General features: G+C 45.1%; 1 protein-coding gene across 1 annotated transcript in view; it reads left to right on the top strand.

Annotated features, from left to right (window-relative positions):
• Positions 1-19769, top strand: part of AP1G1 (adaptor related protein complex 1 subunit gamma 1) — a 4036072-nt gene that overhangs the window by 2755332 nt on the left and 1260971 nt on the right. The window contains exon 19 of the mRNA XM_044079548.1: positions 7719-7841. Coding sequence (XP_043935483.1) covers positions 7719-7841 — 123 coding nt within the window. The remainder of the gene's footprint in view (positions 1-7718; positions 7842-19769) is intronic.

The raw sequence follows: 19769 nt of genomic DNA, 5'->3' as shown, positions 1-19769 counted from the left end.
GCATAATCCTGGTTCCCCATGCCAGACTGCATATGAGAAAGCTACAGTGGTACCTAAAGAATTTATGGTCTCAACACAGGCACAGCTTAGAAACCGAAATACCTCTAATCCCATGCCTGAAACAAGAGTTCCTATGGTGGGCTCAGGCATGCCAGTCAAACCCAGGTTTATCCTTCCACAAAATTCAAACAAGCCAAACCATCACAACGGACGCCTCAGACCTTGGTTGGGGGGCCCACATGCTGGACAAGTGCATTCAAGGCTTATGGACTCCAGATCAGCTGCACCTGCACATAAATCAAAAAGAAATGCTGGCAGTAAAACTAGCAATCCAGAATTTCAGACCATTCCTCAAAGAAGGCCAATTGATGATAAGGACAGACAACACCACAGTCATGTGGTACATCAACAAACAGCGAGGCACTCATTCATACCCCCTATGCCGAATGGCTCTGGACCTATGGAATATGGCTCTGAGCTACAACATTCAGTTACAGGCAATATTTGTACTGGGAAAGAAAACATCCTAGCAGACATGTTAAGCAGAACTACCTCGGATGCTCACGAATGGATGCTACACCCGGACATCTTCAAGGCCATCACAAAGAAATGGGGAATGCCACAAATAGACCTATTCGCATCCCCACTCAATCACCAGCTCAAGAAATTCTGCACAAGGACATACCACCCACTTGCTTGGAAGGTGGACTCTCTATCCTTCAGTTGGAAAGGCCTGACAGCATATGCATTTCCACCTCTTCCTTTGATGCACAAGGTACTACTGAAAATCAAAGAGGAACGTCCAAGGATAATTCTGATAGCTCCAAATTGGCCAAGACAACATTGGTATCCATTGCTGAGGAGCATGTCTCGGAGGGAAACGTGGACACTACCCCTGATTCCTTTGATGTTAACTCAGAGCGACTACAACATCCTGCATCCAAACCTGAAAACACTGCAACTGACTGCCTGGAACATTACATAAGAGCAACTAACCCAGATTTATCCCAAAGGGTTAAAGACATTATCCTTGAAGCCCGCAGACCTTCAACAAGAAGGAACTATGCAGGAAAATGGAAAAGGTTTGTCATGTGGAGTACTGAAAGAGGGAAAGATGTGTCAACGGTAGATATTGCCAACATCCTGGAGTATTTGGCAGAGCTTCTCCATACAGGCCTGTCCTATTCCTCCATCAAGATACATACATCAGCTATTTCTGCAGAATACAGCTTCGATCCCCCTGTCTTCTCACATCCTCTACTCAGGCAGTTCCTGAGAGGAATTAAGAATGTAAAACCTCCTAGGAAACCACCATTACCAGCATGGGACTTGAACTTTGTGCTAGAAAAATTGACACTCCCTCCATTCGAACCAGCAGCAACAGCAGATCTTCAACACCTATCCTGGAAAACTGCTTTCCTACTGGCAATTACTTCAGCAAGAAGGGTTTCAGAACTACAGGCTCTAATGGCAGTACAACCCTTCCTAATCTTCCATCAAGATAGAGTATCCATGAGAACTAATCCTACATTTATGCCTAAGGTGGTATCCAGAGTGTCTCTAAACCAGGCAATCCACCTACCTACCTTCTTTCCCAATCCACAGAACAGGGGGGGAAAGACTGCTGCATACCTTGGATGTACATAGACAGTTGCGCTACTACCTGGACAGAACCAAGGGCAATAGAAAAACTGACCAGCTTCTAGTAGCTTATGCAACAGGAAGGGAAGGAAAAGCAATTTCCAAACAAACAATCTCCAAGTGGATAGGAAATTGCATACGATTCTGTTACTCCTACCATGGAAAGCAAATTCCACAGAACATAAGGCCTCATTCTACAAGGGCTACAGCCACTACCACAGCTTTCTTCACGAGGAGTGGCTACCAAGGACATTATTGAGGCTGCTACTTGGACCTCCGTGCATACATTTGCCAAGCATTATAACTTACCTCTATACTCTAGATCCCGAGCAGGGTTTGCCACTGCTGTTTTGCAAGGGATCCTAACTACACCATAATTCTTCTTCCTCCTCCCCTAGTTTGGCTATGGTATTCTACCCATTTGTAAGGACTGCAGATGCATCCTTGAAGGACATAGTACAGTTTTGTACCTACCATAAATGTAGATGTCCGAACAGGATAGCATCTGCAGTCAGGATTACCCACCCTCCTTCCCCTCTGTGGTACTCCTAGGGTATTTGCCCTCCTAATAGCTAGCTAGGGGGGATCTCTTATGGTGTATTTGTTTGTATATATGTACATACATGCTTATTTCTTGTGTTTGCCTTCTACATTTTTGGAAACATTGGCATTTACCCAAAAATTTTAGCTATCCAAGAGGGCAACTGGCATCTGGGGCAAGAAACACTGAGGAAAATGGCGTCGGCTGATGCCTTTATACCCGAAGACCAGCAGAGATGACGTCGGGTGAAGTGCGACACCAGCCGAGGCCAGACCCAGACTTTGGAATCCGGCCGACCGAAGGGCTGCCTGACGACAGGACAACCCATTTGTAAGGACTGCAGATGCTATCCTGTTCGGACATCTACATTTATGGTAGGTACAAAACTGTACTTTCTGCTTATTGTCATTGTTGTAACCCAACCAGGTCCCATAAAAATATAACTAACTTCTGCACTTACATCGGGGCATTATAAAATCCTGTGTAAGAGAGTGAGTCAGTGAATGGACCCCTGTATTAGCTGGTCTGCACCTTGTTTAGAGGCAGGAAAGCTTGGACAAGTTTGGTTCTAGTCTGCAGCCCAAAAAGAGCAGGTCTTGGGTTGGTTATAGTGTGTATTTCTTGAAGTTGATCCTGAAACCCATACTTTTGAAGAGAGAGACTAGGAGAAGCTGAGTTTAGGTGCTAGAGTCTGTGGAGAGGGGTGCCTGTATTAATAGATTTTGATTTCTGTGAGTCCTGCAGAAGGCCACAACAGTAGACAGACGCTTTGTGAAAACCCTGGATGCTGTAGAAAGTCAAAAAGGCAAAGCAGCGAGCTGAAAGAGTGATGAGCAAACCAAGAACCTTTGAAATTTCTTGAAGGTAGGATCGATTGGCATGTGGAGGTATGCATCTTTTATGTCCAGTGATACCTGAAAGGCTTGTGGAAGTATGAAAGGTAGAAGGGTGTGGAGAGACTGCATCTTGAATGAGGGGATGTTGAAACAAATGTGAATGGATGAATCCAGTATATGTCTCTATTTTCCTCCTCTTGGGCAAGGAAAAGTCTTGAGTAGAACTCATTTCTCATATACTGTTAAGGCAGAGGAGCAAGAAAACTATGTAACTTGGAGGTGGAGGTATCCCCTTGAAAGGAACAACTGCCTTCCAATTCGTCCATTAACCGTGTTGACTAATGGAGGGAGCCCATTTCTATGGTAATGAGCTGCCAGTTTTCCATACATAACCCATCTCTTGTGGACAAGGAGGGGGAGTAAAGGATCAAGGAGGGAGTGAAAATAGGGTACTTAGGCTGAGTTGTCTGGGTAGGGAGTCCTCCAGATTTGGGAGTCCCTGTCTGGTTTATCGTAGAATCATTTCCTGTGTGTTTTCTTGCCCTTATGAGGGATGCCTAGGTTCTCTACTGGCAAAGGATGCAGGCTTCACAGGGTAATTTCTCTGGTATCTGGGAACTAAAATAAGAAAAAAATGTCTGTGAAATGTTATTTTTCCTGTGTTCTTTTAAACAGGCTGACTGCATCAGGACCAAATAAAAGATGTATATTTAAAGGAGAATCTGGCAACTTGGCTTTAATACCCTCAAGAAAGGACCGAGAGTATAGCCATGAATACTTTCTGATAACCGAACTTGTAGCAGCTGTTCAGGAGGCATCCTGTACTGCCTCATAGCTGCATCTGATACTTTGCCTAGACACCTCTGAGGCCTGAGCCACCATAGACATTGCTTCTGTTGCTTACTGCCTGGCATTGCAATAGAAGCCATAGTTTGTTTAAATTCCCTAAGACAGACAGCAGATATTTGGTCATTTGAGTGTGATAATTCAGGGCCCTAAAGGCTGGAGTAGAAGACATGTATACCTTCTTTCTCACTCTGTTGCACTGCTGTTTTTATCAAAAGGAAGGACATTAGCAACAGGTAGAAATTTTAAGGGCTTGTCCATAACCATGGAAAACACAGAAGGATCTGTCCAAGTATTTCTGTACAGAAACTCCAAGATCTTAGCAGATTCATACGTGTCTGACTGGGCAGGCATAGTAATGTTGGGCCTGGGCTTTCTATTTGGGATAGGCAGAATTTCAGAGTGGAACGGTCCGCAAAGGCACTTAAGATGCTGAGTTTCCAAGTTAATGTTGCAGGAAGCAAGTTGCATTCATAATGTTTTTGGTACGAAGAACAGGCAGATAAATAGTACAGTTCTTAAAATCATGTTCTGCTTCTAAACAGAAGAGGCATTGGGAGTGGAGGTCCTTCTAGGGAACCTGCCTACCATAATCACACTCCTGTCCTAGCTCACATCTAATAGAGTAGCAAACAACAATAATGCTCAGAAAAAATAAGAAAGGTTCCCCAACAGGGCACTTATCTGAACCAGTATAGGCCAACAGTACCATCAACCACACCTAGAACTGACCGGGTACAAGACCTGCATTTGGACTGACAGTGAGATAGCCAGAGGCTTTACACTTGCATATCCATGGATGTACCCTTATGTCCACAGGCTTAGGTCATACATCAGATATATGGCTCTGTGGAAGCTTTTATCTTTGGTACCATAGCCAGATCTCCAGGTTATCTGGTGAGAAAACCCAACAGTTTGGAATACTGCAGCAGTAATTCGTAAGACATGTACTGCTATGGTAAGTTCTTACACAACTGTAGTTTTCCCAAGGTAGCAAAAGAGATGAGTCAGTCAGTGTATTAATGTACCATTATTCTTCCCTATTCACTCCAGCAGGGGAATGAATACCCTACTGCACACCGGGATATCCACAAACCCCTCCAGTTTTATCTTCACAGAACCAGAGTAATAAGGAGAGATCCTCAGTTGTTAGCATTTGCTCCCAACAAGCTAGGTTGGAAGGCCTCTAGAATAACTCTGTTCAAATGACTTTGACTGTGTATCATTTGCTTACCATTCAAGAAATCAAACATTGCTAGTTACACCAAGAGCTCATTTTCTACAGAATTTCTCAAACATGTCTATAAAAAAAGTGTGCAGCAGCAACTTCATATGCATTCATAGGTTTACCAGATGATACTAGGCTATTGGGCTGGAGGCCATTATAAGCCTAGCCAAGAATTTGGCCCATGTTCCTTCATAGTCAGCACCTGTTTCACCTGTCCAGCAGGGACACAGGTGGGATCCCAGGGGTGTATTTTCTGTTTCCCATCCAGTCGTCCAGGTTCCTGTTAAAGAAGACTAGAGAGGTACTGTGCTTGACATGGAGAGGGAAGTCTGTTTCATCACTGGGGAAGTCTTTGGGATGCAAATCTATCCCACCAGCAAGTTCTGTTAATGTCACAGACCAGGTTAGTGCCTTGCATGCGGGTTGCGCGAGTGGAGTTTGACTTAGATATGCAGCAAGTCCATCAAGGCTGGGTCTGAGATCTGAAATGGCCTTGTATGCCAGACACAGGTCACATCTGAGCAGTCTGTGCGAGACTGTGTAGAGTGACAGGGTTTTTAGCTTGTCTGTATAAGATAAGTGTTTGAGACCCTGGATTTTCCTGATCAGGAAACTCTGTGTTCTCTCCAGCTACTGCATGTGCTTGGCAAGGTGTATGCCGAAGAGGGCATTGTACTCAATAATGGGTCTCATAAGGGAGGAGTACAAAGATGTTATGATTTCCTTGTTTCTGGATGAAATACCCTTATTTTGAGGTGGGCCATGTAAAAAGCATTCCATACAACAAAGGCAGCGTGGTGGTCAAAAGTCAGGTTGCCATCAACCTGGGTGCCCAAATCCCTCACAACTGATTGCATGCTTAGTACATTGTTATTAATGTGATAAATTAGTAAGGATGCCATTTTCCCCAGAGGGGATAATGATACATTTCTTGGTATCAGTTTGAAGCCATGCTTCTGGCACCAGTCACTAGTTTGGGTAAGGCCCTTTTGAAGGATGTTCACATCACTAGGGGAATTTAAGAGAGTGCCCAGCTTGCAGTCATCCCAAACTAGAGGCCCCAAGACCGATCCTTGGGGTACACCACTTGTTACAGGTCTACTACTAGTCTACTACTATTTTGACTGAGTGGGTTCTACCAGTGAGCCAGTTAGCTGTCCGTCTGGTAAAATACTGGTTGATGCCCAGCTGGAAGAGTTTATGTATTATGCCCTAGTGGGGAATAGTGTCGAAGGCTTTGGCTAGGTCAAGGTAGGCGGTATGCACCGTCTTCTCTTCATCCATGGCTTTGGTGACTGTTTCGAAGAAGTTGATCAAGTTTAACAGGCATGATCTTCCTTTGACAAAACCAAACTGTGGGGGTCAAGTGTTTGGATGTTTCCAGTGTCCTTGGTTACAAGGTCCATGGTATTGTGTTCCATGGCCTTGCAGATCATGCTAGTTAGGTTGATGGGCCTATAATTGCCGGGTCAGTGGACGCTCCACCTTTGTGTAGAGAGATGATGGTGGCTGTCCTCCATTCAGCTGGGGTGAAGCCAGTGCTCAGGCTTTGGTAGAATAGGGTACCTAATGGAACTTAGAGCGCATTCCTGAGTTCATGTTGGATACAGCCAGGGATGTTATCGTGTCCCATGGAGACTGTATTTTATTGCCTTTGAGAGGACATTAAATACCTGCTCCCTGGTGATGGGGGGGGGGCAGGTGCTAGGGATGTCCTGGTTTACTGATGGGAGGGACGGGGTGGGGGGGGTTAAGTTTTCACTGAACCTGTCTGCCAGCAGGTTTGCTATATCTATGGTGTTTGTGTATGTAGTATTATTGACTACCAGTTCAGAGCAGATGCATACCTTTGCCAAGCATTACAAGCTAGACATTGTTTCTAGACCCAGAGCTTACCCTGTGGAGAGACAGTTCATAGAAGAGGTATCCTTTCATGATGCCACCACATGAATTCAGGTAGCTTGAGGTTCTTTCTCAGTAGCTTGATTCACATAACTTGCGCATCCTTCTTCACTAGTTTATGTACTTAGCAGAACACTGGATTTTTTTTATCCTTATCCCTCCAGTACAACATCCTTCTCTCCTCCTCCTTTACAAATGTTCACTTTTCTGGAGAAATCTGACAGAATAACTTGAAACTCTGTTATCCCTTCCCTGTTCAAAACTTGATTTCTTTGCCCTCCAGAACTACATTAGTATATAGTCTGCAAATTGAATTGGAGGGCAGAGGGAACACAGGAGAATTGTGCAATATTTAGTCGTATTGGACAGACTAGGATAACAAAGATGCAGCTTTATGGTAAGTGCATAACTTCCTTTTTCTGAAGACTCCTAAATGATCAATTACTTGTTTTATCCTTTGGCTGTTTTACTGTGCATGGAGGTTTAGTTTTGATTAGAGAGACTTTTACAGTTTGCTTATTAGTGTACAAATGTGGCAGCTTCTATTTTTTTGCCGTCTTAAGGTTACTTTAACTCTTCTCTGTAAATGGCATAGGTTAACTCCTACAGTGTCTTTCAAGCTTTGTAAAATATTATTACACTTTTTGAGAGTAATGTGGAGAGTTATATAGAAAGAAAATGTTTTTTGAATAATTTCAAATGATGCAAATGTTCTGTCTTTCAGGCTGGTAGCTATGTAAGGGATGACTCTGTTCCAAATCTTATACAGCTTATCACAAATAGCGTGGAAATGCATGCATACACCGTGCAAAGACTCTACAGAGCTACTCAGGAGGATATATCCCAGGTAAAAAAGAAATGCGTGGAGAGAAGGTTTAAATCATAACTGTGTAAAGAAATTTTCCTTTATGATTCTGTTTGTCTTTCAGCGGGTATAGAAGGAACCTGATGAGGTGGAGCAGATTCCACACAAGCCAGGTAAAATATTAGTGGTCCTTGGGAATAAATCCTTCTACAGTAGGAGTTCCCCAGTAGATGCAGTGGTCATTGCTGATCCTCATGAAAGGAGCTCATCACCTCAATAGAGAATTTAGATTATCAGATTTGGGAAACGGACATATGATTCAACATTTGTACTCAGAGAGCTGAACTTACTGGCTTTTTATGACTTGAAGGAGCAGTCAGAATTTCTCATTTCTCTTAGGTAATCTACCTGTGTACATCCAAAAGTCAGTGGAGTCTCAACTATCTACCTTCTGATCCATGACAGATGTAATCATGAGTCTGCTGTCTGACACTGCTGATGGTGCGGCTAGAGCAACAGTCACGGGCATTAACATTTGTCAGCATGCCTGGATGGCACCTGCGTGATTTCACAGAAGACTTAGACATCCTTTTGATGGTTTGACACTGTTCCAACCTGAGGAGAAAGAAACTTGGGAGACAAGCCCCTATCTGCTTTTTGCATACATTTTTCCACCCCACAGAGGGCATTTTCCCCCAAACCAAAAGGGTTGGGAGAGTTGTTGGCCAGGATACTTATGCTGTTAGACCCTCTAGCTGCCTCCTCACCCCCATGGCAGAGGGTGATCATTTTTACAGATGTCACCCTAGTGGCAGAGGCAGACTGCTAAACCAAAGGCTTTAAGGTTTGTTCACCATGAGACCTTTCCACTTCTTCTGAATGGTTGCCCAATTGTTTCACTCTGGAGGCATTTGGGGCACACTTATTCCTGCATCCTCAAGCCTGGCAAGCCATCACTCAAGATTCCTGTGTGCAGAGGATAATTACCAGAGGATACGTTATTTATTTTGTTTCCTCCTCTCTGAAAAAATATGGGACCTAAGGCCCATTCTCTGCCACCTCAACCAGTTTGTAAAACAGACACAATTCCGGATGGTCACAGTTCTGTTCATCCTACCTTTTCTGAAGAAGGATGACTAGATGTGCTCCGTAGACCTTCAGGATGCGTACTATCATATCAAGATAGCAAATCAGTCCAGGAGATTTCTTAATTTCTGACTGGGAGCTAATCATTTTCAATTCAGAGCACCACCCTTTGGCCAAACCACAGGTCCAAGGGTGTTCACCAAATACGCGGCAGTAGTTGCAGCATATCTCTGGCTGCAAGGTTTCCAGGTGTCCCCCTGTTTGACGATTAGCTCCTTGCCACATCAACCAAAGATGAGCTAATTCATTGCAGGGATTTCTTGCTCCATTTAGCCCCACAATTGGGGATTACTATCTGTTTTTCCAAGAGCTAGTTGACACCAGTACAGATGACAGAGTTTATTGGATGCCATCTGGACACTACTACTCAGAGCCTGGCTTCCATAGTCCAGAATCTCATCTCTGGATCAGATGGCTTTAGAGGTCCTCTATCATCCTTATTCCCAAGCAAGATTAATTCTTCGACTGCTGGGCTTGATGACTGCTTTGATCGCATTAGTTCCTCAGGCAAAATATTGCATGAGAGTCCTGCAGCAGACGCATTCTATTCAGTGGTCCTTGGTCTCTCACCCCCTTTATGCCCCAATCTCTCTCACACCAATGCTCAGGACATGTATTAGTTTGTGGCTGATTTCTCCCATAGTGTCATGGGGCTGTTGGTTCTCTCCACCACCTCCAATAGCTATGGTAACCGTGAATGCTTCCCTTCTTGAGTTGGGAGGGATGGCATTTAGAAAGGAAGACTGTTCAATGTTCTTGGTTGTAATCAATGTCTTGGAGATGGGGTCAGTTGTCCTAGCATTGCAGGCTTTTCAGGACTCCTTCCTTCCCTGAGGGTGTGATCTCCATCCAGATGTCAACATGGCAGTAGTCTAGTATATCAACAAGCAAGGGAGATCCTATTCATATACACTGCATCAGGAAGCCATGAAAGTGTGGCAGTTGGCAGTGTCTTCCCATTGCTTTCAAATCACAACAGACATCCAAGGGACTTCCAGTGTATTGGCAGAAAAGCTGACCAGGGCTGCTATTCTGCCCCACGAGTGGTCCCCCAATCAGATGGTACTGAGTTTGATTTTCAGTTGCTGTGATCTTTTCACTTCTTACCTAAACAAGTGTAACTGTTCCTTTGCCTCAATTCCTGTTCAGGAACAGACACTGAGGTATGCTGTACTCCATAGTTGTACCCTGGGTGTCCTTTATGCATTCCCACCATTCCCTCTGATAACACAGATTCTTCGGAAAGCCAGGGGATGTAAGAGCAAGGTATCTCATTGCACCTTTTTGACTCTGGCAGGTTTGTTTCCCTATTCTCTGGCCTAACCTGAAACAAATTTTGTGTGTTGGACCCACATCTCGACCGTCTGTATCACCCATCTAGTCAGCCCCAATGAGACCTAAAAATCCTAAAATTGACCACATGGTTTCTCAAATTTCAGTGGTGATGAGTTGCCAGGCTGTGTCTGCTCCAGGTGTTTAGATTTTATCAGCCTATCAAAATCCAAAGGGAAGATTTATCTTAGCAAGTGGTAAATATTTACCTTATGGGTCCGTTCAGAGGTTTGGACCCTTTTTTTTTAGCTCCTTTTCCATCAGTTTGGGTATTTTTGGCAGAATCTTCTCAGAAAGGCTCTACTTTTTCAGCTATCAAAGTCCGGTCAGCCATTTACAGTTTATATGTAGGACAGAATCAGACTTCCATTCAGTGGCGGCTTGTGCCATCGGGTTGCAAACCCCCCCCCCCCCAACTGTGAAGAAAAGAACATTTTAAAATAAAATATTTATAAATTAATTATAATTAAATTCAAATTTACTGGCTCGGGTGCGGTGCTCTAAGCAAGTCCGACTGACTCGCAAAGTCCTGCAACTCGAACTGGACATGCTCAGCCAGTTCCGGGTTTAAAAAAAAAAATAGTTTCTGTAAATCTGGACTGCTGTAAAAGCAGTTCAGATTAAGGAGAGAAGGCATCAGTGTGATGACCAGAAGTCTATGCAGTTGAACTGCACAGTAAAGTGAAAGGAGATCGGACTGCCATGTCCGCAATCATGAACGTGACACGGACGGCTGGATGGCTACTGATTGATTCTTGCTCTCTCCCCGCACTTTGCGTGCTGGGAAAGATAGAGTGAGAAACAATCAGCAGCAATTCAGTCAGACACTAGCATCAGCCCCCTTGGGAGACAACCATAACTGCAACATTCACCGGAGCTGCACTACACAGTCAGACCAGCAGTAAAACCAGGATCATTCTCCAGCAAGTGCAGCTGATAATAATCGCCATCTCTGGAAAAGAAACTGATCGCTTCCTTTCCATTTTCAAGTCTCCCAAACACAGAAAAAAAAGCAAGCTGTGCCTTCTGGCTAAATACAGTGTTGCTGGATGGTGGTTGCTTTCCAGCTTCCTATCCCATAAAAAAGTATCTTAAGCAATGGCAGCAAGGAATGTAAGTAAACCCAGAAAGTGTATTGCACATTTCTACATTGCTTACAGTTTGTGAAGCTTATTTGCAATAAAGCATTGTGTGGATTATAAAAAAGATTGGATGTCCTTCAAGAATGCAACTGCAGTCATAACATGTGGGTTGTCCTGCCTCAGGCAGCCCTCGGTCGGCCGGATTCCAAAGTCTGGGTCCGACGTCGGCTGATGTCGCATTTTTCTCCAACGTCAGAGCGGCTGGAGTACATAAGCATCAGCCGACGCCATTTTCTTCAGTCTTTCTTGCCGCGCGGTGCCCGAAGCAGAAGCAGTTCGCAAGTGCCGTTCGGTCAGCTCCTGTATTCTACGATACCGAAGTCATCAAAAAAGCTAAGTACCCCGTTGGGGACCTTTTCTTGCCTCAGCCGATGTCAGAAATTACTGAAAAAGTTAACAATTGTCTTTCTTGTGGTAAACAAATGCCTCATAAGGATTTCCACTCTTACTGCCTCCCTTGCCTGGGCCCAGACCACGACGTCTCGGCCTGTATAGCCTGTGCTCGCTTCAACAAGCGCACTCTCAGGCGCCGGGCGGAGTTCACTGAAGATTTTTTTTCGGTGATAATTTTGCTTACACCATGCCGTGTCTTCCGACATCGCAAACTCCCAAAAAGCGAAAAGACCGGGACCGACATCCTCGGCCCGCGTCTACCACCGACTCCACGCCAAAACCTAGAGCGAGTGCTCCGGTTCCCTCTGAGACGGTCTCTCCACCGCTCCGAACTGAAGACACCGCATTACCGACGACTCCGATTCCAGACATTACTCTGCCAGTTATAGATTTTCCTCCGGATACCGAAACCGAGGAAATGCCCAAGACCATTGCTGTAGACAAGGTCACTCCTGCACGTGGAGCTGCCAGGCCCCCTATGGCCATGTCTTTTAAGGCCTACACTAGGGCTAAGGCAGCCAGCAAAACAAAGCATATTACTTCTAAATCCTTAACTCAGCCAACTCCAGAGACACATATGTCCATGGCCGCTGATTTGATTTCCATGATTAGAGGTTCACAGGCCCATCCTGAGAGAGGATCCCAGCCTCCTCCTGATAAAAGGCCCCGGGTTGAACCCTCTGATCCTACTCCTTCAGATGAAGATTCTGAGGGCTCTGTCCACTCAGATAGCCAGGAAGAGCTCTTCCAGACCTATGAGGACTCGGATGCAGAAGATTCCATCCCCTCGGCCTCCCCTCCTGAGGATATTTCTTTTGGGGAAGTTCTGCACACCATGAGGGAACATTTCAAGTGGCAAGGTCAGGAATATTCTGATTCTAGGAAATGCCTTAGGACTTTCCTTAAGAAGCCTCAGCACAGGCCCTTAGCTATTCCTCCTGTACTTGATGTTCTGGATGATTTGTATTCTGACTCTAGTGCTACCCTGATTCTCTTCCTCCTGCTCCAGCCAAGCCAGACAGGTATTACAGGGTCCCAGAAACTCATTCCCATTTATTCAGGGCCCATACTGCTGATTTGGAAACTATTTCACAGGGGCCTAAAGGAGTTTCAGCCTCCACCTCAAAAATCCTTTGCCCTCCAACAGGGAAGCTAGGTCATTAGAGAGATGGGGCAAAAAGGTTTACACATCCACTACCTTATCTATGAGAGCTTTAAATTGCCTTTTTCATATGTTACAATATCAGGATTATCTGTTAGAAGATTTACAAAAAACATTAGCCACTCCTGATCCTTTAGACAGGAAGACTTTGCAGGAAGCTGTACATAACACTCAGCAAGTAAGCAATCACTTCCTGCAGTGTGGATATGATGCACTGGAAGCTTCATGTAGGGCAGCTATGACAGGGGCAGTCATTCGTAGACATGCTTGGTTAAAAGATCAACCTTTACCAGATCATGTAAAAGCAAAACGTCTGGATGCACCTTTGGAAAAGAACAAGCTTTTTGGTGCAAATGCTAAGGATATGTTAAAGACCATCGAAGAAAAAGCAAAATCAGTTCAGACTGTGAAAGATTTCCTCTAGGTTCAACCCCCCGGATTCAGTAGGAATTGGCCTTCAAAAAACTGGTCCTTTCCTAATCCAGAAAAGTTTCAAAGGGGTAAGAACAGACGTGGCCGAGGAAGAGGCCAATACAGAGGCCCTTACAGGGGACGACAGTGGCAGCCAGGAAACCAAAGAAGTGACGCAGGGGTTTCACCTGCCCCACAACCACAATCTCAATGACTTTCCTCTACTACCGCCTACCAGGGAACAACTAGAAGCTCCCTTGGGAAATTATCTCTGTTTGCAGAAAACTGGCACAGACTGACAAAGGACAAATGGATTTTGGACATTATAGACCGAGGGTACAGGTTTCATTTTCATACCTTACCAAGAAAACAAGGCATGCCAAACCTACCACAAAATCAGAGGGCAGAGGCTATCAAGCAAATCACTCTGCTGACTCGAATGAAAGCAATAGAAAGAGTTCCACAACAAGAACAAGACCAGGGTTTTACTCAAGACTGTTCCTTGTTCCAAGAAAAGAATCTCAATGGAGACCAATACTGGACTTGTCCGCATTAAACACCTTTCTCATAGTACCAAAGTTCAAAATGCTGACTCTACAGCAACTCCTTCCCATGCTGGGCAAGGGGTCGTGGCTGATTACTCTGGACCTCAAGGAGGCATACCTGCATGTCCCTATCAGACACAGCTGCAGAAGATACCTCAGATTTCTTGCAGGGCCAGAGCATTATCAATTCTCAGCATTGCCATTTGGCTTATCTACTGCGCCCAGAGTATTTACAAAATGCCTGGCTTCAGTAATTGCTCATTGCAGGCTCCAGGGTATACAAATTTACCCGTACCTGAACAACTGCCTCATACAAGCGGACGACAAATTGATGTTGACAAAAAACCTGGATTATGTCATACGATTACTTCAAGCTCTGGGATACACAGTCAACTTCCAAAAGTCAAGACTGCAGCCATCCCAGCAAATAATCTTCTTAGGAGCCAAACTAGACACAGCCTCTCGGATGGCTTACCTGACAGAAGACAAGCAAGAGAAGTTAACTCATTACTTCAGATGTTTAGCAAAACTCACCCAGATGACTGCAAGGTGATTCCTACAGGCCCTGGGTTACATGGCATCCTGCATTCTCCTGGTTCCATTAGCAAGACTATACATGAGAAAGCTTCAATGGTACCTAAAAAGCATTTGGTCTCAACACAGCAACAACTTGGAGACAATCATACCACTCATTCCATGCCTACAAAAGGAATTCCTATGGTGGGCCTCGGTGAGCCAGGCAAACACAGGTATGTCATTCAAAAAAACACAGATAACACAAACCATGACTACAGACGCCTCAGACCTTGGATGGGGGGCGCACATGGAAGGCAGGTGTATACAAGGACAATGGTCTCCAAAGGAAACACATCTGCATATAAACCAAAAGGAAATGCTGGCAGTAATGCATGCCATCGAGGCTTTTCAACACCAACTCCAGCGAGGCCATTTAATGATACGGACGGACAACACCCTTTGCAGACTGACAATGCAGCTTTGGGAGAAATCACTGAACCTAAACATCCAGTTACAATCCCAGTTCGTTCCAGGAAAAGACAATGTGTTGGTGGACAGCCTAAGCAGGAATTTCACAGATCTACACGAGTGGAGGTTACATCCGAAGGCCTTCAGACAACTCACTTCGACATGGGGCAAGCCAGAAGTGGACCTATTTGCCTCTCACCTCAACCATCTTCTACCAAAATTTTGCACAAGGACATACCATCCAAAAGCTTGGAAAATAGATGCCCTCTCATTCAACTGGAACTCCCTAGCAATCTATGCATTCCCACCTCTGCCACTGATGACCTCAGTATTACTAAAGATCAAAGCAGAGAAGCCCAAGGGAATCATAATAGCTCCGGACTGGCCAAGACAACACTGGTACCCACTACTACGGAGCATATGCCACACCAGGAGGTGGGCCCTCCCCCAGTGGCCTCTACTTTTGACTCAACACAATTTCGAAACACTGCATCCAAATCTTCTGACACTGCAGCTAACAGCCTGGGAGATCCCATAAATAACTTCAGCTTATCTCTCTCCAAGGAAGTTCAGCGGATACTAACAGAGGCTCGAAGACCATCCACCAGAAAGGTTTACTTAGCAAAGTGGAAAAGATTCAGCAATTGGAATACCAGCAAGGAATGTAAGTAAACCCAGAAAGTGTATTGCACATTTCTACATTGCTTACAGTTTGTGAAGCTTATTTGCAATAAAGCATTGTGTGGATTATAAAAAAGATTGGATGTCCTTCAAGAATGCAACTGCAGTCATAACATGTGGGTTGTCCTGCCTCAGGCAGCCCTCGGTCGGCCGGATTCCAAAGTCTGGGTCCGACGTCGGCTGATGTCGCATTTTTCTCCAACGTCAGAGCGGCTGGAGTACATAAGCATCAGCCGACGCCATTTTCTTCAGTCTTTCTTGCAGCGGTGCCCAAGCAGAAGCAGTTCGCGCCGCTCGGGTCAGCTCCTGTATTCTACGATACGAAGTCATCAAAAAGCTAAGTACCCGCTGGGGACCTTTGCCTCAGCCGATGTCAGAAATTACTGAAAAAGTTAACAATTGTCTTTCTTGTGGTAAACAAATGCCTCATAAGGATTTCCACTCTTACTGCCTCCCTTGCCTGGGCCCAGACCACCATCGCCTCGGCCTGTATAGCCTGTGCTCGCTTCAACAAGCGCACTCTCAGGCGCCGGGCGGAGTTCACTGAAGATTTTTTTCGGTGATAATTTTGCTTACACCATGCCGTGTCTTCCGACATCGCAAACTCCCAAAAGCGAAAAGACCGACCGACATCCTCGCCCGCCTACCACCGACTCCACACCAAAACCTAGAGCGAGTGCTCCGGTTCCCTCTGAGACGGTCTTCCACCGCTCCGAACCAAGACACCGTGATACGAATTAATTCGATTCCAGACATTACTCTGCCAGTTATAGATTTTCCTCCGGATACCGAAACCGAGGAAATGCCCGAGACCATTGCTGTAGACAAGGTCACTCCTGCACGGAGCTGCCAGGCCCCCTATGGCCATGTCTTTTAAGGCCTACACTAGGGCTAAGGCAGCCAGCAAAACAAAGCATATTACTTCTAAATCCTTACCTCAGCCAACTCCAGAGACACATATGTCCATGGCCGCTGATTTGATTTCCATGATTAGAGGTTCACAGGCCCATCCTGAGAGAGGATCCCAGCCTCCTCCTGATAAAAGGCCCCGGGTTGGAACCTCTGATCCTACTCCTTCAGATGAAGATTCTGAGGGCTCTGTCCACTCAGATAGCCAGGAAGAGCTCTTCCAGACCTATGAGGACTCGGATGCAGAAGATTCCATCCCCGGCCTCCCTCCTGAGGATATTTCTTTGGGGAAGTTCTGCACACCATGAGGGAACATTTCAAGTGGCAAGGTCAGGAATATTCTGATTCTAGGAAATGCCTTAGGACTTTCCTTACAGCCTCAGCACAGGCCCTTAGCTATTCCTCCTGTACTTGATGTTCTGGATGATTTGTATTCTGACTCTAGTGCTACCCCTGATTCTCTTCCTCCTGCTCCAGCCAAGCCAGACAGGTATTACAGGGTCCCAGAAACTCATTCCCATTTATTCAGGGCCCATACTGCTGATTTGGAAACTATTTCACAGGGGCCTAAAGGAGTTTCAGCCTCCACCTCAAAAATCCTTTGCCCTCCAACAGGGAAGCTAGGTCATTAGAGAGATGGGGCAAAAAGGTTTACACATCCGCTACCTTATCTATGAGAGCTTTAAATTGCCTTTTTCATATGTTACAATATCAGGATTATCTGTTAGAAGATTTACAAAAAACATTAGCCACTCCTGATCCTTTAGACAGGACGACTTTGCAGGAAGCTGTACATAACACTCAGCAAGTAAGCAATCACTTCCTGCAGTGTGGATATGATGCACTGGAAGCTTCATGTAGGGCAGCTATGACAGGGGCAGTCATTCGTAGACATGCTTGGTTAAAAGATCAACCTTTACCAGAGCATGTAAAAGCAAAACGCCTGATGCACCTTTGGAAAAGAACAAGCTTTTGGTGCAAATGCTAAGGATGTGTTAAAGACCATCAAGAAAAAGCAAAATCAGTTCAGACTGTGAAAGATTTCTAGGTTCAACCCCGGATTCAGTAGGAATTGGCCTTCAAAAACTGGTCCTTTCCTAATCCAGAAAAGTTTCAAAGGGGTAAGAACAGACGGGCTGTGAGGAAGAGGCCAATACAGAGGCCCTTACAGGGGTACAGTGGCAGCCAGGAAACCAAAGAAGTGACGAGGGGTTTCACCTGCCCCACAACCACAATCTCAATGACTTTCTCTCTACTACCTACCAGGGAACAACTAGAAGCTCCCTTGGGCGGAAATTATCTCTGTTTGCAGAAACTGGCACAGACTGACAAAGGACAAATGGATTTTGGACATTATAGACCGAGGGTACAGGTTTCATTTTCATACCTTACCAAGAAAACAAGGCATGCCAAACCTACCACAAAATCAGAGGGCAGAGGCTATCAAGCAAATCACTCTGCTGACTCGAATGAAAGCAATAGAAAGAGTTCCACAACAAGAACAAGACCAGGGGTTTTACTCAAGACTGTTCCTTGTTCCAAGAAAAGAATCTCAATGGAGACCAATACTGGACTTGTCGCATTAAACACCTTTCTCATAGTACCAAAGTTCAAAATGCTGACTCTACAGCAACTCCTTCCCATGCTGGGCAAGGGTCGTGGCTGATTACTCTGGACCTCAAGGAAGCATACCTGCATGTCCCTATCAGACACAGCTGCAGAAGATACCTCAGATTTCTTGCAGGCCAGAGCATTATCAATTCTCAGCATTGCCATTTGGCTTATCTACTTTCAGAGTATTTACAAAATGCCTGGCTTCAGTAATTGCTCATTGCAGGCTCCAGGGTATACAAATTTCTGCCTGGACAACTGCCTCATACAAGCGGACGACAAATTGATGTTGACAAAAAACCTGGATTATGTCATACGATTACTTCAAGCTCTGGGATACACAGTCAACTTCCAAAAGTCAAGACTGCAGCCATCCCAGCAAATAATCTTCTTAGGAGCCAAACTAGACACAGCCTCTCGGATGGCTTACCTGACAGAAGACAAGCAAGAGAAGTTAACTCATTACTTCAGATGTTTAGCAAAACTCACCCAGATGACTGCAAGGTGATTCCTACAGGCCCTGGGTTACATGGCATCCTGCATTCTCCTGGTTCCATTAGCAAGACTATACATGAGAAAGCTTCAATGGTACCTAAAAAGCATTTGGTCTCAACACAGCAACAACTTGAGACAATCATACCACTCATTCCATGCCTACAAAAGGAATTCCTATGGTGGGCCTCGGTGAGCCAGGCAAACACAGGTATGTCATTCAAAAAAACACAGATAACACAAAACCATGACTACAGACGCCTCAGACCTTGGATGGGGACATGGAAGGCAGGTGTATACAAGGACAATGGTCTCCAAAGGAAACACATCTGCATATAAACCAAAAGGAAATGCTGGCAGTAATGCATGCCATCGAGGCTTTTCAACACCAACTCCAGCGAGGCCATTTAATGATAATGGACGGACAACACCCTTTGCAGACTGACAATGCAGCTTTGGGAGAAATCACTGAACCTAAACATCCAGTTACAATCCCAGTTCGTTCCAGGAAAAGACAATGTGTTGGTGGACAGCCTAAGCAGGAATTTCACAGATCTACACGAGTGGAGGTTACATCCGAAGGCCTTCAGACAACTCACTTCGACATGGGGCAAGCCAGAAGTGGACCTATTTGCCTCTCACCTCAACCATCTTCTACCAAAATTTTGCACAAGGACATACCATCCAAAAGCTTGGAAAATAGATGCTCATTCAACTGGAACTCCTAGCAATCTATGCATTCCCACCTCTGCCACTGATGACCTCAGTATTACTAAAGATCAAAGCAGAGAAGCCCATAGGAATCATAATAGCTCCGGACTGGCCAAGACAACACTGGTACCCACTACTACTGAGCATATGCCACAGCAGAAGGTGCGGCCTCCCCGAGTGGCGTCTACTTTTGACTCAACACAATTTCGAAACACTGCATCCAAATCTTATGACACTGCAGCTAACAGCCTGGGAGATCCCATAAATAACTTCAGCTTATCTCTCTCCAAGGAAGTTCAGCGGATACTAACAGAGGCTCGAAGACCATCCACCAGAAAGGTTTACTTAGCAAAGTGGAAAAGATTCAGCAATTGGAATACCAGCAAGGGACATGATGCATCATTGTTGAACATCCCACTCATCTTGGAATATTTGGCAGATATGTTAAAGA

This window comes from Protopterus annectens, chromosome 8.part0, assembly GCF_019279795.1.
Source record: "Protopterus annectens isolate FY-2018-M chromosome 8.part0, PAN1.0, whole genome shotgun sequence".
Taxonomy (NCBI): Eukaryota; Metazoa; Chordata; order Ceratodontiformes; family Protopteridae; genus Protopterus; species Protopterus annectens.
This window is presented reverse-complemented; position numbering and strand designations above follow the sequence as displayed.